Here is a 25,393-nt window from a genome sequence, read left to right as displayed (position 1 = left end):
ATTACACGGTTTAATCCACAAAAATGAAACATTGCACATTTGGAGAACCCAACAATCCATAATCAATCCTTCGAACTTCTTCCAACAAATAAAATCCCAACATAATCACCTTCCAATTACCAAAATTAACGAATATTATTTAACAAACACCACAATCGAGCAACTACCCAAAAATCACACAAAACTACACCCATTCGAACCCTCCTCGAAAATTTCCAAAGATAAAAATTCCTAAAAATACCTTGAAAATCAACCCACAACACCCAACTCAAACTAAAACTAAAACACAACACCCAACTCCCAATCGATTAGACTGCATCAGAAATACCCAAACAATTTTTACCCATTCAATCCAAAGGCTACAGTATCAAACTCAAGAAAAACCCAGCAATTTGCACATCAATTACAGATCAAAAAATCTGCCCAAAAGCTTCAGTCATTTTTTCAGCTAAGATAGAACAACCCCTTCTTTTTGTTAAAGTATTTTCAAAATTAATATGTATATATATTTATTTTGTGTCTTGGGAATGATTTAAAAGGAAGGTGTAAAAAAACATTAAATGAAGATAGTTCCATATGAGTTATTTCAATATTATATAGAAGTAACTGCCGTCCAGTTATCAAAAATATACAGAAATAACTGTTGTACAGTGTTTAATAAAAGAAATAACAAAATTTATTTTATCTTTAATGCTTTTTCTGATACCTTCTGTATTTAAAATTAAAAAAGTCTCTCTCTGTTTCTTGCTATAATAGAAAAATCTGAAAGTGTTCGAGTTTAATTTTTCGTTAGTGCAAAATGCAATTAAACAAACAGAGGATTCTGGGCTCCATTGTATCCTGGAGAAATATTTCTTGTAACCTTTTTGCATACCTTTCTGGTGGGGGCAAATAATTTCTTAAGGAAAGCGACGTAACGCGCTCTAGGAGCATTTCGTTTTTTTGCTTTCGTTTATCTTTTCTAACACTTTCCCCCCAATTATGACCATTTGGCCAACACCCACGATTCTTGAATTAGAACAGAAAAGAGAGAAACCAGAGAGAGAAGAAAACGAGAGAGAAAGCTTGGGAGACACGGAAGTTTACCTTGGAGCAGATGAGAGAAAGAAGCGGGAGAGGCCGGAAGAAAATATGAGGGAAAGAAAAGATGGAGAGAGAGAGAGAGAGAGAGAGAGAGATTCGCCAGAGAGAAGGACTAAAATAATGATCCATTCGTGAAGAGTGGCGTTACACTGTTTACAAATGTAAGAAAAATCTATTTTGCATGTTAACTACATAATTCAATGGAGCGGTGTTTTTAACCTTTTGCTTAGCCATTCTAGTCTAAAGGTGTCGATGGCTAGTTTATTGGGAATGGTCTTACAATGTGCTGTCCAAATTACGCCCAAATTGCCGAAGATCTCAATCTTGAACAAGGATTCTAGGATGGGGCATACAGTTTAGCAATTTGAGAAAAGAAAAATGGAGCAGCAATTCCGGATATTCCTCTATTCCCTTTCTGATGAGGAAAAGAGGGAATCTGGGAATCTCATATTGCCTAGTTCAATTGAAAAGCAAAATATTCAGCCATTACTTTAACATGTTATGTAAGCTTCCCATGGGATAAAAATCAAGGTGATGCTAATTGAATCATGTCTTGCCTGCATAGGTAATGTGCCAAATTGTCGGACAGTGCCCAACTACATCATCACTAAGAGTTTTTGAAGTTCATAAAAAGCCCATCGGACCGATGTGTCCAATTGACTGCATGTCCATTAGAGTATTCCAGCAATATTAATGCATTTTAGCTAATAAAGAAGCATCATTTTCACCTTATCATTTACTTTTTCAATACAAATTCTACTTTAATTTTAATTTTTTTTTTATTTATTCAAAAAATATATATATTAATTTTTTATGAGAGGGAGATGACTGTAGCAAAAAGAGAGAAGGGAGAGAAATGATTAAAAAAAAGAATACATTAGTTATAGTGGTTGTCTAATCAAAGAGTAAAATATGTGTTATAGATAAAGAAAAGACAGGCGGCTGGACGTAATTTTTGCATCATATTAATTAAACAAACACAATATTTAATCTTGATCTTGATTGGTGATGACTTCAGTACTTTTTTTTTTTTTTTTTTAGAAAAAAGAAAAGAACAGAGAATCTAGGACAATATAACAAGAACTAAACGTAGTTGGGAAATGGGTCTTCAATTTTCAACTTGTAAGCTGTGTATAATATATATATATATATATATAGATATATTTGTAAAACTAGCAAAGTCTAGCAAAACAAACATCCTCATCCATCTAGCATCCCTCATCACGGTAAACATGATCTTTCTACTTCCAATATGAACCTACGACAGATTTATGTGCATCACCAACACGACGAATCAGGCAAGGTTTCAGCTTTACATGCATGTTATAGCCCATAAAATGCAAAAAGGGACGCTAAAAAGTTCTGACCCACCTTTAGTTTTGATATACAGCCTCTTAGCTTCAAGCTTGAAGAACCTGGCAGTGAACAATGTGGCTTTTCAGGCGGTTCCTGCCGGCAAGGCTGGACAAGAGATTTGTGACCAAAGTCTTGAACTGTCCTCTCCCTGCTATAGTTTCCCATAAATGTTCAGCTGTAGTCCCCCTTGCATCTTCTGATTTCGAAACGTCAACTAGAGAAATGCTCATATTGTTCCTGATGATACACAGTTTTCCATTGAGGGGAAGAAGAGCAGCTGCCTCCAAAGCCTGAGAATTCCCCAAATGCATTTTACTGTCAATATGCTTGCTCCAGGAGTCACTCACTTCGTCATAAACCCTAAGTTTGCACCCATCCTTGCAGTCTGAAGCATAAAGGTGCCCATTTAGGGAAGTACTTGGGTTCCTCCAGCCTGCAACCATTCCGTCATAAACCGAGTACCAGCTGTCAGTTTCTGGCCGGTAGACCTCACTTAGAACCTGCCGATGAGATCCGAGCCCCTTCAAGTACCACTTGCCCTCATAGACAACCCCAATGAAGGGAACCATTGCAGTGCTCATGTCCGAAATAAAGGACCACCGGTTCTTGTTCGGATCATAGACTTCCGCTGATCTCAAGGATCGGTGCACACCCTCATTCTCTCCACCTGCTACGTACAAGCAATTGTTTATGACACAGGAGCCAAAAAAATGTCGCCGACGAAGCATGTCTGGGGCACGGTGCCATTTATTAGTGCGGCCATTATAAAATATTACTCGCCTCATTGATCCCTTTAGCGGGTCTTTGCCACCAAACAGATAGAGGTGACAGCCACTAAGAACAGCACAACCAAACCCAAGGGCTTCAGAATACTCCTTAGGGACAGGAGGGAGGGGCTGCCACAGCTGGTATGTAGGATCAAAGGCGTGCCATGATATTTTCCCATCTCGGTCTCTTTTGATTACATATATCCATTCTTCCGCAATACTAAGGCTCTTGCGGAGTGAGTAAAAGAAGTTGCCGGCCAAAAGACGATACCATCTTTTGCAGACCAGCCGAAGTTTACGATGCTCAGCCCTGGGGACCCGGATTAGGCAAGCAATAGCAAGATCATCAGGAAGTCCTGGAAGCAGAGGGGATTGGTTTCTGCTCCTGTCACCCCGTGATGGCTTGGTCCTTGTTGGGTGAATGGATGGTTTAATGTCAGGCTGAAGACACAGTTTTGACCCAGGAACAAATCTTTTGGCACCAGCAACAGTTTTGAGGCCTGCATCTACCCTACATAAACATGCTGTTGTATCAACCTGCAAAGATACATGTGGACAATAATTAACGTTCTCACTCTTCATCTCTACCATAGTAGGAAATTCAACATGACATGTTATCTTGGTGTCTGCATTAACGAAAACTGCAAAAACTTGATGTATCAGTGTGCGACTTTGTCTTCTGATAAAGAACAAGATGATCAACTAATGTCAGCAGGCTCCTAATCTCCTCGTTGGATTGCAGTAGTACAAAAGATAAAAATTAGAATAAAATATATATTGCGTAGCATTGCTAAAATTTGTAGTTTCACCTCTAATGAATATTTTTGTTTTTGCATAGAAATGTTTAAATTTTAATGGAAGTAGCTTTTTTCTTTTTCCTTATTCTATATGCGAATTTTTGCATATAAGACCACTTGATGAATGAGATAAAGATTCCAATACGATAAATCGCAGCCTAGAGGCTAGTAAAAGACTTTTAAAGCCTATTGAATGATTTTTTTTCTTCTTTTAATCCACAACTAAAAAATTATGTAACACGGCTTGTAACAAGGTGACGACTGTCACTGTCAGGAATATCATGACACAACTTAAGAAACTCAAGCCTCAAAGTTAAAGGACTAGATTAGTAGTTACCTCATCCATTGAAATAGAAAGTTATTCCCTAACCACAAAACGGAGCAGCATGAGAAGAAATTGGAATAATGCATAACTTTTGAACTTAGCAAAGATGTTAATGACGTGCACTGATTCCTACACTAGGAATCTTGTCTTTAATGTCATAACTGGAGTGAAAGGACTCCATCAATCGTGTGGCTTTACTTTTTTGCTTGAGTTTTCAACTTCAAGACCTGCCCACTTAAATAATCCTGGACAAGAAAGCATTTTTTTACTTTTTATGCCCCAGGCAAAGCCACAAGGGGTTATGGCTGACGAAGGAGTAGTTAGGACTCTCAGGATGCATTTAGAATCAATCCATTGTACCATTTATATATCATTTTCTTTGCCAAAGAAAGCAATTTGACTTGAATGAAATCACAAGCATTCCCTAATATCATCATCTAAAGTAACAAACAACATTATTTCCTAGATTCAAGAAGTGCAGCTGAAATACCTTATCTAATTATCTTTATCAAACTCTTTTAGCGAGATTTTAGCTAAAGATCCGCGGTCGAGAGAATAAATACTAGAATAATTATTGTACAACAAGTAACTCCGTTCATAAAAGAGTGCATTTTCCAATTTCTGAAAAACATTTGAAGATCGGAGTAGTCTCATTACTCATTATAGATTTTTTAAGCACCTCACCAACCAAATCATAATTCAATTCGAATAAAACTCAACAACAGGAACAATCAAGAAACACAAACTTATACACAGGCATGAGAACAGAGCAGTTTCAAAGAGAAGAACGATACACAGGATACCCAACTTAGCATTGGATTCCATCGCCAAAAAAACAAAAGAATGACATTTGATGTAAAATAAAGCAGAAATTTCAGCGGTAAAGGTAAATAAGCAAATTACCAAAGGAGGTTGAATCACTCTGTTCATTTCTCTTCCTTCAGGAATCAGGACTCGCCAATACCAGATTTATCAGAACCACACCTCCCAAATCAAGTACTTATCTCTCAACCATCATCTCCCACACGAAACACATAGATGTAACAAATGCATAACTCATCACAAAACCTACCAATCACTGTCACTCGAGGTCCAAAATTCACCTTCAGAACAAAAACTCTAAAATCACTTTTTTGATTATTCAGCCAAGTTTCCTCTTAATCTTGCAAAGCCCACCTCCAGAACTCAAGAAACGTCACAGGCAGCTGAAAACCAACCTCAGGATCAAGAGCTAAACACATTGAAGAGGCAAAACCCATAAACCAAAGTCAACCGAAGTTGACCAAAACACAACCCCAAAATCATTACCACATTATCTCCAAAACCAATGACCAAAATAAGAAAACCCGTGTGCCAAAACCTCAGAAAGTCAGCTCCAATGGCCTTCAGACAGAGAAATCAGAAAGCCCAAGTTGTTCTCTTTTTAGAGAAAACCCCAAGAAACCCAAATGCGGGACAGCGGGAAAATGGGGGCAAGGAGAGCACTGAGAGATGGAAAGAGACCCCTCCCACCATTAAAATCTTCAGTGGAGTTTCGGGCCCATCTCTTCAACGGCACAACCTACCAAGCACAAGAGTGTGTTCAAGAAGAGAGAGAGAGAGAAAAAGGCGAACCTAAACCATTAAAGGAAGAGAGAAAGAGGAGGCTTTGAATGATGACATTTTGGTGGTTGTTTTTCTGGAGAAGAATAAAGAAGAAAATTCGCACTTCAAATTGGAAGATAGCTCTTGTTTTGAGACTTGGTAGAGAGAGAAGAAAACGAGGGTCAAAACTCTTAAAAATGGCAAAGCGATGCTTTTTCTTTTTCTTTTTCTTTCTCTTTCTCTTGTTATTTATTTATTTATTTATTTTAAAGAAAAATAGACAAATATTCAAACAAATAAAAAATTAATTTTTTTTTTTTAAAAAAAAAAAAAAAACTTTAGGTGCCCCCACCAGACGCTCTTAATCATAAAAGATTTTCTTGTACGTGTTGACCCACCACATCTCATCTCACAGTTCCTACTCCACAAAGGGTATTTTCGTAACTGTCGCAGTTGGGCCCTCTCATCTTTTGCCTATGATCGGAATGGGCCCCTTTTGTTATAATTAAGATGATCTCTTCTCTACTCTCACTCAGTTTTTTTTTTTTTTTGATATATATATATATATACAAAGGGAAATAAGCCTACTGTGATTAGATTATGGGTGCGTTTAGAATTGCGATTTCGTAGAGAAAATTAAACCATATCGCAGAAAATGAACCGTTTGAAAATTGTGTTTTTAAAAAACTGCGATTTGAAAACGCAGTATTTTAAAAGGCTAACATACGGTTTTAAAGGCCAAACTATGATTTTGCTAAACGCTTAATTGCGTTTTTAAAAATCACTTTTTGCAATCGCAAACCCAAACGGATCCTATGATAGCCCATGCCATCTAATCACGGGGGAGCCAACTTTTACATTTGAATGGTTAAATTAAAAAATAAAAAATAAAAAATAAAATTGAAGGTGAACATTTTTTTTTTGAAAAACTTTGGGGCTTGCGGGGGGAGGCCCCCCAAAGCCTCATGTAGCTCCACCATTGCATCAAATTTATTCTCGATCTCCTTTCTACCCTGGCTCGAAAAAAAAAGAGAAAAAGATAAAAAAAAAAAGAAAAAAAAAAAAAAAAGAGAGGATAAAAGGGATAAAAGGAAAGGAAATAAGACTGCTGTGATTAGATTATGATAATAACCCAAGCCATCTAATCTATGTTTTACCTTAACCATCTAATATATTCTGTACTTCATTGCATTTTTCCATTCTTTTTTAGGTGGAAGGGGCATTATACCTAGAATGTGGATGATGGGATTTTAACCATTAATCAGGTTCTTTTTATTAGGTAAATTTCTTGGACCTGACTGTAAATGTACTTATTTGGTGTACTAGATAATAAACCTCTTAGAGGTGGGCTTTCCTAGCTATTAGACTGGCCCATTTTTGGTACAAACTTCGGTCGGCCTATTAACGATGAAACCTATAGGCCGACCAACCATTATCCACTCCCGACCAATCTAGCTTAGGCCGATCAAACCTAGTTCGATTCAGGAAAACGAGTGCACAAGGCCTAAAGAGGAATTGCACCAATTATATCTTGACCCTCGCCATCTAAATTGTTAACATTTCTTTATTATCGAAAAATGACGAAAATGTGTCCAGCGAAGTGGGGGCTACGAAATCAAATTCTATTAGCCTATAAGCCTCTTTCTCAACAAATAATGCGTGAGAAACCACTCGTTAAAATAGAAGGACACTAAGTCATTTGGAGGTTTGTTAATTTTCTAGTCAAACACTATTTTTTCTTCAAGCTACGTTCTTTTTTCATAGTCGATTCTAATTTAGGCATTGGAGTGGCCCATAGCTAGACTTCTGACGAAATACTTTGAGCTTTTTTTTTCTCTTTGCCTAACTTGACTTATGTTGTTAAAACAAAACTATTACCAAATAATTCAAAACACAAAAATACTCAAAATATTTTATCTTTATATCACAGCAAAACATTTTTTTCAAAAAAAACAAATAAATTTAAAAACGTCTCAAAAACACATTAAAAAACATGCATTTTTCATCTTTCATGTGTATAGTAGGCAGGCTTCTAAGTTCAAATTTTGAAATCCTATTAATACTCATGGAGTTTCGTTTTCCCTTTCTTTTGTTTACCCTCTTTTTCTGGATTGAATAATTACGAGTTGATAGTTGTGGAATGAGAATTATGAGCTACAAATATTATCCTATGATGCCCTACATCCGGGGACAGCATGATGACTCCCACCCCTAACTTGATTTAACCATCACCCTCTAATCAGGAAAGTATATATATATATATATATATATATATATATATGTACTTGATAGAGTATGTATGGTTGATCAATGATATAAATTTTCTACGATATGGGTTTTAACGCGGAAAAAAAAAAAACGCTAGTTATATCTACATTATTATATTAAAATGATTAGTCAATTTAGACATTTCCTACAATTTCTTATGAAACCCAATTTTACCTAATAATTAAACAATACGGGACTTAGTATTCATAGCCATATTTATATACTACCACTCTGTCCGTGCTACTCATCTTTTTAATATGAGACCGGAGTGTTACACGAATTGTCAAAATTTCTCAAACTGAGTCTCCAAAAATGTGATGTTATTAAAAAAAAAAAAAATGTGCTTCTCATGTGCTAAGGGGCGCGCCTACAGGCTACAACCCAATTTGTAAGAAATTTTCAGGGTTAAGTATTATTTAACTTCCTCAACTAACAATCATTTTTTTTTTATAAGGCCACTCCCTTGCTTTTTTCATTTTTTTATTCTTTCTTTTTTGTAAAAAATGAAATAATAATTTGTAAGTTTTTAATTTTTGGTTTTATATATTTATATTTTTAATATATATAAGGGTGTCACATGTCATCATTCTATTAGTAATGGCATGATACACTAACGGAATCCGTCAATTGTTTTGACGAAATTTGACTGCAGAGACTAAATTGTTATGTTGGCCTATCCCGAGGACATCTGAATTATTTTTTATACCTCAAGAAGTGATTTGTAATTTAAGTCAACTATATGAATTGATTTTACATTTATACCAAAAATTAATTTGTTAAGTTTTTAATTTCTATATATCTATATATTTAATTTATTTATATATATTTTTTAAGAAAGAGTAACACGTGTCATCATTATATTGGCGATGACACGTGATACATTAATGGAATCAATCAAGTGTTTTGATGGAATTGATTGCAAAGACTAAATTGTTATTTTGGCTTACCCCGAAGACTTGCGAATTATTTTTTATACCACCATGAGCGATTTGTAATTTTGTCCAACCACAAAGAAAGACTGATTTTGTATTTATCCTTATAATTTTCTCTCTTTTTTTTTTTTTTAAAAAAAAAAAAAATAGTATTTTCCTACTAATTAATATATATATATCACATGTCATCATTCTATTAGTGATGATATGATACACTAACGGAATCCGTCAATTGTTTTGACGAAATTTGACTGCAGAGACTAAATTGTTATGTTGGCCTATCCCGAGGACATCTGAATTATTTTTTATACCTCAAGAAGTGATTTGTAATTTAAGTCAACCATATGAATTGATTTTGCATTTATACCAAAAATTAATTTGTTAAGTTTTTAATTTCTATATATTTATATATATATATATTTTAAGAAAGAGTAACACGTGTCATCATTATATTGGCGATGACACGTGATACATTAATGGAATCAGTCAAGTGTTTTGATGGAATTGATTGCAAAGACTAAATTGTTATTTTGGCCTACTCCGAAGACTTGTAAATTATTTTTTATACCGCCATGAGCGATTTGTAATTTTGTCTAACCACAAAGAAAGACTGATTTTGCATTTATCCTTATAATTTTTTTTTTTTTTTTTAAAATAGTATTTTCCAACTAATTAATAAATATAAAGGGCAATTTTGGTTTTTCAATGGTCAAAATAAGTGTATTTTTATTAGATTTTGGTCAAAATTGATTTTTTGTCCAACATAACGGTCAAGACTAACGGATGGAGTTAAGTTGTAACAAATTGACAATTTAAAAGGTCAAAATATGACACTTGTTAATTTGTAGTGCTTTATAAAAAATGACTGTTAATTGAAAAGACTAGTGCTAAATAATATTTAACCTAAATTTCTATCGACGTCTTAATCTTTGAAACAAGTGGCATCCACCAAAAAAAAAAAAAAAAAAAAAAAAGGTTATATTTTCCAAGATTTGGAAAACCTCTTACATCTTTGAAGTTTGAACCCATCCCTCACGTTAGATCTTCAACAAAAAGTCATCCCTAACCATCTGTCTAAACTCTTTTGTCTGATTATTATATTATCTTTAAGAATCAGTGTCATGCTCAGACATTTTCTTTTTTGTTCCCATTTGAACAATGATTCAAAACACCCCAGCAGGACACTTCATTTGAGGCTAATTGAAATTGACATTATCTTTTTCCACAAGTTACCAAAGTTTTAGGCAGATTGGGAGTAGAATATTATGTTAATTATATTCATTTACAATTGGTTTCTACCTGAACTGCTTGACCTTCCTTGTGTACCTCTATTATACCATTAAAAGGAAGCCAACAGAAATATTATAGTAACTCTTTTTCTGCAGAAAAATAAAGAATACGCGAGTCTTTTTGTAACGACTTAAAAGAAAAAACTCGGTTTCGCTTAGCAAGGAAGCGATGTGGGACTGAACGCACGTGAACATCTCTTATAAATAACTTACACTTTATGTGAACTACTCATCTTCTCAATATGAATGCAAATGTGGTTAATGCTCGCTTTTTCGAAAGTCATTTACACCTTTTGTAGTGAAGATATGCTTGAATTGATTGATGTAATGGCATTGCTGACTGAATTTGTCGATTAATGTTTAACTTATTCATGATTTAGAAAATTTAAGAACACTAGCTCACGTAAGGCCATGTGCATCCTTCAAAAGGGCTGCTGCCTAGCTAAATTCAATGTTATCTCTTTGCTTGGAAGTCATCAAAATCCTCTACTTCCATTTCAACACTGTACTCGACAAAACAAGAGTTTTGGGATAAACAAACAGGTTAAAATGTGCGGCGTAATTAGTCACAGTCACTTTATGCTCTGCATATTCAATAAGAGGACAGCATCTTAAACAGTCTATGGCATCAGAAATTCAGTGTGTCACAATGATTTCATGCAAACTCACAAATTATTCTGAGCACTAAGATTAGAATGATTAGGCTACTTTTCCTTTTTGGAGAATGGGGGATGTTGAAAGATGTCTATCCCAACTTAGGGGACAAGGCATGGTTGAGGTCCTCTTGAGGATTAAGAAAGTCAAGCAGTGGGGTTCACATTAGCTTTCTCATGCACACAATTGCATTGGTAAACCACATAAACAAGAAAAATTGCAGATATAAATCATAGAAAGCAGCCTACTCAGAAAATCGTAGAAGATTGTGGTTGTGTAATGCAAATCAAATTCCAGTCTATCAATCTATGCCGCCGTTGAAAGCTACCAAGGAAAATCTGTACACGTTGCTGAAATGCGTGTTCATGTCAGAGACAAATTCACAACAGCAATACCAGACAGGTTGTCAATCTTCCCAGAAGAAGGGAACCGCAAAGCATAGATTGAGGGTGCTTCAAGCAGCTGTACTCAAATAGAGATCAAGAAATACTTACCTTCTATTTCTTCAATATTCAATGGAGTGAACTCTTTAACATCTAAACAGGGGTTATGTCATTAAGGCTATAAAGTTTGGGCAAATAGTTCTACAAAGGTGAAAATAATGTAAAACTACAGTACCCTAACAAGTGAAACAACTTATTCAGGGATAAGAAAAAGAAAATCAAGTGATTGACCAGAAAATGATGCAAACTCAATTATATAACAAAAATGATATCGCAAGTGCCCATTCCGAAGATGCATTCTGAATAAAGAAAAGCATCAGATGACAAAGATTTGACTAGGTACCAAATGAATAATTATCCCAAAGATGTGACTATAGCATGACTCACTGGCATCTAATCAATACAAAACTAATTTCATTTCAATGAGACCTTTAGTTCTGGGTATACAAAAGAAATTGACGTGAGACTATATCATCAGTGTGTATCAATCATCAAGGTAACGTTGATAGGTAAAATAAAAGCCGACTGATTAAAAAACAATCAACTTTACCATCATTAGCACCAAAATGGCCAAAATCAGAAAGGAAGACAAAACTTCAATCTATAGGCCCTGCTACCAACGTCCCAAATTTCAGTTAGCAACTCTTCATCTATGTCAGTATTGTTTCTTGCTTGCATCCCAGGAGGCTTAATCTGTACGTAAGATATCATCTTGAGGCCTGAATGTCCCAATCAAAATGTAGGGAAATGTAACCATGCAAGCCATAAACAGTGTAAACTGCAGCAATGAGAAGAGTAGTTAGACAGTTGCCACATGTAAAATATTGCACAACAAGGCATTACAAACCCAAAAGCATGTGAGATATACCAGAAGAGGAAGAGTCAGGAAACTCCATATTGGCCATAAAGCAAAAGAGAACCTACAAGAGAAAGACTCAGCAAAACAGGGGTAATTTTAAGCACATCATGCGATAAGTTTAAAAATATTAAGCATGATGGTTCCTCTTACAAGCAAAAGGAGACAAGTCCAAGAAGGGTAACGAATGGCAAAGCAGATATACTTGTCAGTTCCCATTTCTCATCAAACCTCCTGACACTCCCAACTGACATACTTGAATAAAAGAAGATGAGAGCATTCAAACCAAGACCCACCATCCCAAGGTACAAAGGCATTCTGCAAGAGAATTATAATATATAAGATTGCAGACTAAAAATAAAAAATAAATAAAAAATCTGAACCATGCTCATTAATAAATGACCTTATAGCCTTATAGCCTGATGGTACTTCTCCTTTCATAGACAGAGGTGTGGGCTTCAACCCGCTATTGGAAGGTACTTATGCAGTTCTCCATCATTTGTCCAACACACACGCATGCACGCACTATCTACACCCAGTAAAAGTATTGGGAGTGTCTGCTCGCATTCCATTGGTTATCAGATCTAATGCTTATTTACAGAATACTACTATCCCACTAATGGCCTTATAGCCTAATGGTATTTCTCCTTTCAAAGGCAAGGTGTCGGCTTCAACCCATTATGGGAGAGTACTTATGCAATTGTAGGTTATTCTATCATTTGTCCAAAACACACACACACACACATACATACCATCTCAATCCAGTAAACATATCGGGAATGTCTGTGCTTTCAACCATTGGGGCATGAGATCTAAGTCTCAGGAGCCCACCATTTATTCTAAAAAAACAAATAAAAATTGCAAAATCATTCAAATTAATAGTGGAGAAAGATGCTAGCATGAACATAGTTAGGGAAACAAAAACAGAACAAGTAAAGAAATACACTACATAATTTTTTTTTTTTTTTTTTTGAAATACACTACACAAATTGTATGAACCTAATAATTTTGAAGTCTAAGTTCCCTAAGAGTATCCATAATTTTTGTTACTGCATAATTGCAAACTTCAGCAATGCATCTTGACCTGTTATGAACCCTAAAAGTGCCTCATTTTTTAAATTTACAGTGGAGGCCCCAATAATCTTGGAGGTTTTGAACAAGTCCCTAGGCATAATCCTAACATAGCTATTGACTGAACATAACAAAATAACTTCAAGAAAACATGAATTCATGTAATTGTATGCACGTATAAAATAGGTGCTTAGGTAACCTTACCAATGTCAAAACTTCACTTTGAATAAAGTTAACAGTGCTCCAATCATTGGGACTCACTTGTCTAGAGTTATATGACCAAGTTATTATGAATATTGCAATTATGCAGAGACTAAATTACCAGACCCAGTAATATAATAGTCCATGCTGCTGAGGAAGGAATTGTATTAGCGTTTTTTTTTTCATTCCCTAAAACTATCAAATCCTATTTCTTGTTATTTCTTGCCACAGATATAATATGGCAAATACTTCTGATATAAAGTAGACTTCAAAATCAAATTAGAGCCACAGTACTACAATATAAAATTTGGAAATATGTTAAAAAATGAAGAAATAATGATATAGAGAAGACTTCTATACATACATACTGTCTACTCCATCACCAACCCAAAGAACAACCTGTAAGGCATTTTAATAACCAAATAGAACCTTATGATCTAAATATGACTTTCAAGATGCTTATATAATTATTGAGTCTTGTTGCCTTGGCCTAAGAATTGGTCAATTATGCATCAAATGAATCTGGAAGCTAAGGGAAAGAATCACACCAAACCACAATGAAATTTATAGACTTTTACGCAATAAAACAATGACATTCAATGAATATGACAGACCAAAAGATACTAATTCCATCAAATAAACAAAAAATTAATATGTACTCAAATTTCACAAAAGAATAGGCAAATTTTTTACCTTCTGATTCGCTCATCATGCCACAGGAGATATATCAAATTGGAGTGGCGATCACCATAGTATATAATGAAAGCTGCCGAAGCAAGCCAAAGCAAATTCTCCAAAATCTCAATCCACGTCCGTCTTCTCACACTTGCAGGTGATGTAGGACGTGACCTCGAGCATGCGTCATCCTCAAGGTCATCACCACTTGATGCATACCCCTGGCTGTGCCTCTGCCTCATATATCCGCCGCCAACCGGCGTCCCACCCGACATAATGACACTCAAATGACAACCAAACAAACAACATGCAACACAAGAGTCTGCCCCCTGGAATCAACAAAATCACTCCAATCCCCAGACTAAGAGATGAAACAATTCTCCAGGAACCTAGTAGAAGATAACCGAACTCACAACTCGTAAAACAACAATCTCGCTGCAGTATCAACAAAACCTCTCCAGTACCACAATCCACTAATGAATTCAATTCCAAAAAGAATCTAACAAATATTTGTACCACTTCATCACTCTTAAACTCGAACCAACATCACCAAAAAATAGGTTTGAAATCTGCTATAATCTCCGAGAATTGAATGCACAAACGACAATAGGTGCAATAAACCACACGTCTCTAATCACCGATTTCCGTATATCACCTCAAATCAAAAACCCACATACTCATTGAAACAAAAAACAAAACAATGGAATAAAAAAAAACCCGGGAATCAACAAAACCCAAATCCAAAATCCGATATTTTGCTAAACCCTTATCACGAATTTATTAAACACACAGAATCAAAGACCGAGAACGAGATTTCCACAAGCAAACCCGTTCAGCGCCTCGCGTAGTCCGCTCCAAAGTGAATGCCTCTGATTCTTCCAAGCCACATTCCGATATCAGCATCTCTTCGATTCCCACACAGCAATCCCTTGGGCTTCTTCAATTCCAGTCATCAATACAGAGAAGTACAAGTAGGAATTAGAAAACAAGAAGTGTAATAGTTGAAATCCAAAAAGGGTATTATGGTCGTTTGGTCAGGAGTGTGTATGTGTGTGTCCGCGTGTATATGCTTGTAGGTTGTCTGGTTGACGAGAGGGATCTGTGTGACAGAATGTTCAATCATCTACAAACCTTTAGACACTCCCCCAAGTGTGCAAGCTATTCCTTTCGTGCAAAGAATGTAGGATTATTAGAATTTAGAATCTTCTTTTTTTAATAATAATATATTACCATTTTTATTTTATTTTATTTTATTTTTGTAAATTTCTTTTGTACTTTTTTTTTTTTTTTTTTTGGTTTGGTTTGGTTTGGTTTTTTACTTTTCTACAACGGCTATTAGTGCTTAGCAAGCACGCAATTTTGTGGATATGAACAGTGCTTGCTCACCACTCAAATGGGCCTGGCCGCCTGGGGGTAGATAACTTCCAGCTCAAGCTTCCAAAATAAAGGGAAAGGTTGCCTTTTCAAGGGGGTGGGATGACAATCACCAAAAGCATTATATAACAACGACGTTGAGGAGATTGAAAGCATTGATGAAGATGATAATCATGCCTTCAAAAGCACATATTGCCAGAATTTTAGCATCTGAACCGAATTAATCATATGATTAGAAAAAAGAGAAAAAAAAAAAGGATAAAAAGAAAAGAAGAAGCACGTCTTGGACCATTATGCGCACGCAATTGCATCACTGGAGTTGTTTATCATCTAGAGCTACAGGTCAGCTTCAATACCCACGAATTCAGCATCCCATTGGTGTTTGTAATTGATATTAATTCAAATGAAAGTGACCTTTCCTGATGATATTTCCAAGAAGGATTCTTTTTGAGCTAAGTTTTAATACAACCAGTTGTTCCAACAAATATCCGTTTGTCGTCTTAGGGAATTTTCTTATGCAATAATCTATTTAATTAAATTATGTATTTTTATCTTCTGAATCACCTACTCACCTGTCCAGTCAAATAAGGAAATAGATTTCCTCCAAATTCGGTTGAAGAAACTTCCTTCAACCCATGTGTGAAATGCATATGTTTTTTAAATATTCTAATAGAATTTCTTCCAACTTTGTCATTACTATTTAAAAAGCATGTGCTTTTCACATGCTTTTTAAAGAATATGTTGGAAAAAGTTCTTCTAACCCAGTTTGGATGGAAGAAAACTATGTCCGTAAAATAATTACCTAGCAAATGCGAGAAAACGAGTAACTTTGAAATTGATAAAAAAATTTAAGGCTGAGAGATTACATGCAACATCTACCTAAAAAGGCCAACAAAAGAAAGGATATGATAATGGTATTCGTAGGTCATTGGCTACCACCTCCACTGCACAAGCTCACCAAGTCCATCAGGGTTGAATATAACACATCCAGCGACAAATGGCCTAAGAACTTCCTATATTCTGATGCACCATCAGAAATGTCCATATGAAGTTTTCGCTCCTCAGCGAAACCATCCTCCATAAGCAACCACCAGGAGATGCATCCTTGAGTATCTTCAGGGTCCACATGAGCCACCAGGCTAAGTGTTTCGCCCTGCTCCAGCTCAAAGGACAAGCATAGGAAGTCTCGGTTTACCTTTATTCCCACCAAAAGAGCTTCCTCATGAAGCCAGCCAATAACTTGGCTTGCAGCCTGTTTCAAAAATACAACATTGTTTCAACATCGCAAAAGAATTGCAAGGTCTATTCTGCACCTACTCTATCATGAAAAGTCTACCTGTTGCAGAATTATCGAAGGAAGATCTGCCAAGTCACAGTCATATCTGTTCATAGAAGAAATTTCCCCTGAATTCCCTTTGAACAGGCCAACAACATTAGGAGCACCTTCCCCTTCTACGTTGATGCAATCATCATTCACCACTATCTTAGTCCGGAACTCTGACTTAATGACATTCCTCATACGACGGTGGGTTGATGGAGAGGCTTGGCAACCTGCATGAAGAATGGACTGAGGAACCTTCATGAAGACTGTCCATGAGGATGACCGAGAAAGCCAAGTTGGATTACATAACAAATGGAGATAAGGGACCCTGCAAACCTACAGATATCAACTAAAATTTACTGAGAAATATGTCCAATCATATAAAATCAAAGATTGTGTTTTATACATGTCAAATGAGGAATACGTCCATACCACATTTTCCAGCTCCATAAGAACTTTGTTGGAAAAGATTCTATGATCCAGTGACATACAGAAATGACCCAGAAGGCTGGGCCCATCCTTTGCCCCTTGACCAGATCCTCGCGCACCAGTGTAAACGGGTCTATCCTTTGCTTTCATGAAAACGTGCTCATGGAAAATCTGTTGTAGGTATATTTCATAGCTAATACAATTGGGAAACCCCCACTTTTTCCTAGGGGTATCTTGTTCTTCCTCTGGTAACTTCACTCCATCCAATGTGTCCAAGGGTAAAATTGCATTTTCTATATTCTGGGAGCTTAAACTTTCAACCATTTGATCTCCTTGACTAGATGGAGCTAGTGATACGAACACACAGGTTCCTTGACCTAAGCTCAATTGCAAATAATTTTCTCGTATACCAGTCACATTAACTCCTAAAGATGGGTTAGATGCTTCACGATTGACCAAATCAAACACCTGGACCACAAGAACCAGGGGGTAAACAACAGTACAAAGAAGATGAATGAAATACAAAATAAATGATGTATGGGAAAAGAAAAAACCTGCTCATCAAAGATTGCTCGATGAACTTCGCGAATGAGCGAATGTGTTTCTTTAACATACTCATCATCACTTATGGATTCTTTCTCACTTTCTCTAGAGTGATTGTCCACTGAGGGATAGGTTTTGATTTTATAGGGTTCCTTCACAGTATCATCTGAGTGTTGACCAAGAAAGCTAAATTGAATAGAGCGGCGTGAATTTGGAGGTAAATTTATTGAAAGCATGCCAGCTGAGTCATGGTCAAGACGAACAGTAGATAAAGATGATGGACGAAATACAGCTGCTGGATCATAGAGTGAATTGTCAAACAGATCAATTGTGAAGCCTTCACTTCCAGGAGCTGAAGCTGCCCCACGCTGCCGTTTAACTTTCCAGTTTTGCTGCAATCTATCCGCTTGTCAGGAAACAAGGCAGGGGATGTTGTAGCAGAACTAAGCTTACACGGGATAGGCATTTTCAACACATTTATAGGAATGAGTAAATTGAGAAAAGATCTTTTATCGTGGCACTATGTTATAGCAATATATTCATTCTGTGAGTGTGCACAGAGAGAAAGAGATGGGATCTCAAATCCTTCAAAATCATGTATTGCTAGCCTATAACAGCAAGCTTTTTTTTTGGTAACCCTATAACTGCAAGCTAAACAAGGAAAAATAGTTATAACTCCAGTTATCTCCAACTTGTGTTTACAACTTTCCCGCAGTGTGATTTTAAAGCAACGTAGTGTAATTATTTAATAAAGTAAATGAGACAGAGCCACCTGATTAGAGCACCATAAAATCTTGCTTCCCTAGTAACTTGCTGTTCCAAAGTTTTGGCAGACTGCTTAAAATATTTACCAAGATGCTGCATCGGAAACAAAAAACAAATAAGAGATTTTCAACAATTATCTGAGACAAGATCAAGATGAACAAGCAGTTTCTTCACACATCATTTCGTTGGAGAGCAACTGTTCCCAAATCCTACATCAGTGACTATGGACAAAATTAAATCGGAACATTTACATGAATTGGAAGGATAGGAAGTAAGACATTAGAGAGAGAGAGAGAGAGAGAGAGAGAGAGAGAGTACCCGGAAGCATTGTAACTTGGTTGCTGCAGATACAGAAAGGTCAGACAGGATTTCATTTGGCAATGGCTTTGGCCTGGTCATACTGGCCACTGTTACTGCATCATTGGCTTCCACCTACACGTTAATATAAAAACAAATTACACATACAAAACAAGTCCACATTCATCTGTGATGATTAGTAAATTCTTTTTCCATTGAGTATTGCTCACAATGCTTGTGCGTCCATAACATCAAGCCAAAAAGTTATCTGAAGCTTTTTACTTTGTGGCGTTGATTGGGCTTTGATTGTAAAATCTAAAATCCCAACCGTCCATTTAGTTGCAAAGACAATGAAAGGAAAAAATAAACGACAGCATTGAATTTTAAGTTTGTAACATTTGTCGTTCCCCAGAGGGCGGTAAAGAAAGAAGTGATATGTTCAACAAAGCAAAATAGTTTTTTAGGCCCTATTGAGTCTTCGGTTTTGTAGAGTTTCCCAAATAAAAGATCTACTGGGCTCTGTCAACAGCTATGTTTATAGCAATGCCACATGCTTTTCAATGACAATGTCCTGGTACATTAAGATAGAAACAACATTATTTATGCAAACTTATAACGAAAATTTAAGAAGACCTACATGGAGTTAAGTTAGAGTTGCAACCAACTGATCCAACAGAGATGGCTATTGATGTCATTAGAAGACAGCATGATATGAATCACATGCCTTGTGACAGGGATTTCTTCCCTTTCACCTCCTTTAATTGAATGAAATGTTAATAAATTGTGGGGATAAATTATAAAGCTTTTCCATTAAGTCTTCTGTTCATCTTGAACAATCATCTCCAGTTTCTGGTATATCTTATGATTTATTATTTATAGAACCTATGTGTTCAATGGCTATGTAATTTTCCCTTTTTACTTTTATTTTTTATTACTTTGCCTGCAGCCGCGGGGTGGGGGGTGAAATTGGTATGGCAGACTTGCTGCCCAACTTGATCCTTCCTGGGTTTTGGCTTTCTCATGATAAGAATTGTTTAGTTGGTTTGAGGATGGAAAGTTTCTTTGTTCCCTCATTAAAGTTTTTATAAAGTTATCATGTTAAGCAATTGCTACACAATTTAAATTTGCGAACAACCGCCAATGTGGTGTTGAAAAACTGACTAAGATGAACATCATGTTCATTAGCATTCACTCATCTCGTGGTTGCTATGTAACAAAAGAATGTCAATCACGTCAAAGTTACCAGATTGTTTACAATTGGAACTTTACATCTCATGATTGAGCCCTAAATTCTTTCTTCAATTATACATGATCAGAAACCTAACAGTTATCTCTACTATCTATAAACTTCACAGCGCCATATGAAACTAGAGTCAACTGTAAATGTAATATGCGTAACTCACGGTGTTAATGAGATCCATAATGACAGAGAGCTCCTGATGAGCCAACTGCAAATTCTCCACCATGCTCTGCCATTGCCACGGCGCTGAGCTCTCCTTTGAGCTCTTCTTCTGCTTCTTCTTATCGTCTTTCTCCACCGCCCATGCAAAGTCGATTCGCCGAATCAGCGAAAGCCGCTTCTCATCGTAATCTACATCTCTATGTAAAATACAAAAAAGAAAGAAAGAAAGTAAACCTTCCGTTTGGTAGCTGAGAATACTGTGGAAAAAAACTAAGAATTAAAATTTTATCAAAACTCAACTACTTCATTACTCGACTATGTTCCTTAGGGTTAATCTTATAACCTAAATCACAGAATAAACATGCAAACAAATTACAAAAGCTGAAGAATATAATGCACCTAATCCTTCTCTTTAGTAGCCAAAGAAAACTGAGGAAAAAGGAGTACCAAAGTAATATTTTGAATCTTAAGCAAAACAATTTTTTTTTTTTTTTTGGGTTATATTTTCTTCTCCTACATTTTCTCTAAAGCTAAACGGGGGTTTCAGCAAGGGAAAGAAAGAACCGTACGAAGGGAAGCGTTCGAAGCCGTTTTCTTCAATGGCGTCCAAGCGCTTGACGGGAAGCTTGTCCAGCGAGACTTCCAGTTTCCCGTCCATTTTCTCTCGGCGAATTTCCCGGAAAATTTTTGGGGAGAAACCCCGCAGTTGGGCTTCACTCTTCAGCGAGTTTGGTACCTTGAAAGACCAATCTGTCCCTGAGAATCAAGAAATTGACGTGGGGAGTTGGTTTCCATGTGTGTGATCAACGTGGGCAAGATAGTCAAGAAAACACTTACGTTTTTTTCGGTCGTTACGATTTATAATATACGGTTCGAAGGTGAAGGCCCAGTTTGGAAACGAGGCCCATACAGAGGAGATTACAAGGCAAGCCCAAGATCTTGGCCAAGTATGGGCTTTGCTTATATTGGGCCCTGCCTCCATAAACTCCTCTACAAATGCAATCATTGGATACAGTTGGGATATGGCCCAAACATATTCTACTTATTTATTTTTTTTTTAAAAAAAATTAAGAGATAATTGCACCATTAGTCCATAGAGTTGGCCTAAATTACAAATCACTCACTGTGATACAAAAAGTTCATGGATGATCTTTGTGGTAATTTATAATTACGAATCATTCCCTAAACCTGTTTTTCGTTCACCAAGTTAACAGAATCCGTTAGTTTGCCAAGTCATACTCAATAAGAAATTGACACGTGTCCAATAAAATAAAAAATATAAAACTTGAAATTTAATTAATTATTTTTTTTTAAAAAAAAATAGAAAATAGTGAAGGGGTGGCCAGGCCACATCTATTGGGTAGGCCACCTCTGGGGGTGGCTTGTGATGTGACAAACTAACGAAATTTGTTAACTTGGTGGGCCAAAAAAAGGTTTGGGGAGTGTTTCATAATTATAGTTTACTACAAGGACCCTCCATGAACTTTTTGTATCATAAGAAGTGATTTGTAATTTAGACTAACCTCAAAAACTAATGGTGCAATTATCCCTAAAATTAAATATTCTAATATTCTTCTCCTTCTCATTTCATGCCTTTGCCCTCTTATATGATAATTTTGTTTCGTGGATCAACTAATTTCTTATAAAAGTTGTACCATAACTTTAAGAAAGCAAAAATGGCTCCCTTATCATTATTTTAATAGAAAAAACTTCTAATTTCCTCTCTCATTACTTTAATATTTATTTGAAACAATATTTAAATGATTTTTCTTTTATTTCTTTTTCCCTTAGTATTTAATTTAAAGAATATATAAATAGTATAGGGAAATGATAATGGAAGCTATTGTAGAGTTCATTAAAATTGGGAAGCAAAAAGTAATTTAGTTTTATAAATCAAAGAAAAGGTTTTAAAAAAACTGCTACTAGTGCCCTAAGAGCATTTCTAGTAGCATCATCAAATTTTACTCCTCAAAGTAGCTAAAAATCACTTTTCTCTATTCTGGTGAGCCACTTTTTTAAAATTCTCATAGCAGCTTCACTATTTTAACTATTTATTATCATTATTCCATTTAAATAATATTTTTTTATTCTTTTTCTATTTAATCTTTTTAATCTTATTAAAAAGAATCCTTCATGTCCATGAAATAAAGACATTATCGTGTAAGAGAGATGAGAGATGAGAGAAGAAAATGAAAGAAAAAAGGAAAAAAGTGTGCTGATTATGTGAGAGAGAAATGTGAAACAAAATGAGTTGATGAGTGAATATTACTCATCAGAATTGGTGAGTAATTTTACTCATCAAAACTTTTTGGTTAAAATGGTGAGGCTGCTAGGAGTGGTTTTTTAGTGTTTTCGTCAAATTAGCTCATCAAAATAACTAAAAAGCTATTTTGATGAGACTACTAGGAATGCTACTCTAACACCTAAAACGTTCTAGCTCCCGGATAGAGTCACATTAGCCAAATTCATTTGATCTCTTAATTAAGAGGATTGACTCTGCCATCTATGTAGGCTTAGCAATTCGGGTTGGCGGGTTGAAGTACAACCCGATTAGCAACCTGAATACAACATAATTAATAATCGGGTTGGAACAGGTCAACCTGTCGGATTGGCATGTCAACTCGATTGTGATTATTTTTTTAAAAAAAAAATTCAAAAAAAATTCAAAAAAAATGTCATAAACGAGTTATCGGGTCATAAATGGATCGTAAACGTGTCATAAACGGGTTGATGAGTTGGAAATAAATTTAATTGGGTCGCAATCGGGTCATAATTGGGTTGACCCGATTATGACCCGAACCCAATTAGCCCAAACCCAAACCCTATATTTTTGTGCCGGATTTGTGGGTTGTGTCAAAAATTGTCAACCCTACCTCTATGCCATTATAAAACTGAAACTGCTCATCATTGCTTCTTGGGTGCTTAGTGGCAAGAATTATTTGGAGGCAATCATGGTGGCAATTGATGCTTCGATTCAAATTCAATGTTTGAAGATCTTCCCATAGCTCACTGGATCAAAGCTATTCTGGATGTAGGTAATACCTTGGCGATTTTCCGATTATAATAAATTCATAATTTGCAATTGTTTGCAACAACAGCCATTGACACCATTCGGCTAACAAGAAGCCAGACCATCAACAATTCATCAAAACTAGACATTAATTGAAAAAATTCTGCAACTCATCCATGCTACCTCCTAGTTTGTGTAATGAGTATTCAGTGATGGAGCTTCGACGAAAGAGGAAGGTGAAGCTTCGTTGGAGACACGTGAGACAAAAAGTGAGAGAAATGTTAAAAAAGATGGAAAAGGGATAACAACAAAAAAGATAAAAAAAAAAAAGAAGAAGAAGAGGAGTCTGAGAGAGAGATTTGTAGAGAAAGATTAAGGTCCGTTTGAGTTTGCGAAATCAAAAAGTTCGATTTAAAATCACGATTTGAAAAAAGTGATTTTTAAAAACGCAGCTAAGCATTTGGCAAAATCGCTTTTTAGCATTTAAAATCGCAAATTAGCCTTTAAAATTCTGCGTTTTCAAAAAAACACCATTTTACCTGCGATTTGAAAAAGCAGATTTTATGTGTTTTCAAATTGCAATTTTTAAAAACGCAGTTCCCAAACGATTTATGTTCTGCGATTTGATTTAAATAGCACTTATTGTCTACGAAATCGCAATCCCAAACGCACCCTAAAGTAACGATGCATAATCGGATAGAGGAGGTTTTTGAGCTTTGGTCTATTCTAGCCTAAAAGTGAAAATGACTAATCTATTGGGACTGCTCTAATTAAGTACTCTTTTGTATAATCTATATGCATAAATATAATGAATGGACCATATAAGGACAGGAAATAAAAAATAAAGAAATAAATCTATGCTTGGTAATTACCTTCTCCTCCCTTCTCCTTATTTTTACTTTTCAAAAAAAAAAAAAAAAAATCAACTTCAAAACATTTTTAACTTTTCTTTTTAATTATTTTTTTATATCACATCAATTATTTTTTTTATTACTATTCAAATAGAAATACCCACTAGAAAACCTTTTTTTTTTTTTTTTTAACTTTTCCATACACATTCTTTCTAATTTATATCACATCAATCATTTTTTATTATTACTAAAAAATAAATTCACCTAATTTTTCTTTCTTTTTTTTTTTTTTTTTTTTTTCGCCAAACACACCCTAATTTCCTCGTATATACCTTGGTTACCCTTACCCTTTTTTTTTTTTTTTTTTTTTGATACCACACTCTCATAAAGTTTAATACAAAAAAATAAAAAAATAATAAAAATTTCCATGTGTCTTTTTACCCTAACCTACCTCAACCTCACTCTCATAATTAGGTTTATAAAACAAAAAATAAATAAATTTCCATAATTAATTATTCCATATACCTTTGTCACCCTTTTACGGCCTTACCCACTACATGCACGTCACGCTCATAATTAATAATTTTGCACGTTCTTCGCCGTCATTTTTCTGTGTCTGTTGATCGAGTGTTGACTGCTTCCTTCTCTTGGCAATTAATGTAGTTGGTTTTAATTGGCGAAGAAGGAAGACAAGCCTAGATTGAGTCAGCTGATGATCGATCTGTCAATATTCTTGTAATTCTATATATTGAGTTGAATGGTGAAGCACCAACTTGAACAGATCGAGATCGAGAGTTGACAGCATACATGCATATATATCTTTCATGATTATCTAAGAATCTAAGGTGGAAAATTTGTACTTGTACTTGTTTCCTTTATCTTTACGTCTTTCCCTGTACATGAAAAACGTGCAAATTAAAACCATACATTGGAAACGACCCAAACTATGTTCAAACGTCAATATGGGAAAATTCGCAGCAGACAAAGATCCTACATATGCCAAAAGAAGCATGGGGGAAGACACTCAACGTTGTGCTTAATAATAATATGGCTTAAAAAAAGTTGTTTTTACATGTCTTTTTGATCAGGGTACGTTAATT

General features: G+C 35.5%; 3 protein-coding genes across 3 annotated transcripts; all 3 read right to left on the bottom strand.

Annotated features, from left to right (window-relative positions):
* Positions 1-2,173: 2,173 nt before the first annotated feature.
* On the bottom strand, positions 2,174-6,083 carry LOC133857406 (F-box/kelch-repeat protein At1g55270-like). Its single transcript, XM_062292667.1, has 2 exons — positions 5,232-6,083; positions 2,174-3,743 (listed from the first exon to the last, which is right to left on the bottom strand). The coding sequence occupies exons 1-2, from the start codon at positions 5,256-5,258 to the stop codon at positions 2,484-2,486; spliced, it is 1,287 nt and encodes a 428-aa protein (XP_062148651.1). The 5' UTR covers positions 5,259-6,083; the 3' UTR covers positions 2,174-2,483.
* Positions 6,084-11,845: 5,762 nt separating this feature from the next.
* LOC133857038 (uncharacterized) lies at positions 11,846-15,426 on the bottom strand. Its single transcript, XM_062292138.1, has 4 exons — positions 14,320-15,426; positions 12,508-12,672; positions 12,367-12,418; positions 11,846-12,276 (listed from the first exon to the last, which is right to left on the bottom strand). Exons 1-4 carry the CDS (start codon positions 14,574-14,576, stop codon positions 12,187-12,189), a joined length of 564 nt encoding a protein of 187 aa, XP_062148122.1. The 5' UTR covers positions 14,577-15,426; the 3' UTR covers positions 11,846-12,186.
* Positions 15,427-16,485: 1,059 nt separating this feature from the next.
* Positions 16,486-21,177, bottom strand: LOC133857037 (mediator of RNA polymerase II transcription subunit 17). Its single transcript, XM_062292137.1, has 8 exons — positions 21,002-21,177; positions 20,434-20,629; positions 19,052-19,165; positions 18,741-18,826; positions 17,980-18,367; positions 17,429-17,893; positions 17,012-17,332; positions 16,486-16,927 (listed from the first exon to the last, which is right to left on the bottom strand). The coding sequence occupies exons 1-8, from the start codon at positions 21,088-21,090 to the stop codon at positions 16,601-16,603; spliced, it is 1,986 nt and encodes a 661-aa protein (XP_062148121.1). The 5' UTR covers positions 21,091-21,177; the 3' UTR covers positions 16,486-16,600.
* Between the last annotated feature and the right edge of the window lie 4,216 nt (positions 21,178-25,393).

Source organism: Alnus glutinosa, chromosome 14, assembly GCF_958979055.1.
Source record: "Alnus glutinosa chromosome 14, dhAlnGlut1.1, whole genome shotgun sequence".
Classification (NCBI taxonomy): domain Eukaryota; kingdom Viridiplantae; phylum Streptophyta; class Magnoliopsida; order Fagales; family Betulaceae; genus Alnus; species Alnus glutinosa.
The sequence above is the reverse complement of the archived record's forward strand: the minus strand, read 5'-3'. Positions and strand labels throughout refer to the sequence as shown.

Bases quoted from the DNA above. Each gene is read 5' to 3' on its own strand.
- LOC133857037 (XM_062292137.1), bottom strand. From the start codon at position 21,090: ATGGACGGGAAACTGGAAGTCTCGCTGGACAAGCTTCCCGTCAAGCGC. The intron at 17,894-17,979 runs GTTTTTTCTTTT...CTTGTGGTCCAG, and splicing joins GAGCAATCTTTGATGAGCAG to GTGTTTGATTTGGTCAATCG. The intron at 16,928-17,011 runs GTAGACTTTTCA...TTTTTGAAACAG, and splicing joins CTTCGATAATTCTGCAACAG to GCTGCAAGCCAAGTTATTGG.
- LOC133857406 (XM_062292667.1), bottom strand. From the start codon at position 5,258: ATGAACAGAGTGATTCAACCTCCTTTG. The intron at 3,744-5,231 runs GTAATTTGCTTA...GTATCTTTGCAG, and splicing joins GAGTGATTCAACCTCCTTTG to GTTGATACAACAGCATGTTT.
- LOC133857038 (XM_062292138.1), bottom strand. From the start codon at position 14,576: ATGTCGGGTGGGACGCCGGTTGGCGGCGGATATATGAGGCAGAGGCAC. The intron at 12,673-14,319 runs GTAAAAAATTTG...ATTCTCTTGCAG, and splicing joins CATGATGAGCGAATCAGAAG to AATGCCTTTGTACCTTGGGA. The intron at 12,419-12,507 runs GTAAGAGGAACC...TTTCTCTTGTAG, and splicing joins GGACTTGTCTCCTTTTGCTT to GTTCTCTTTTGCTTTATGGC.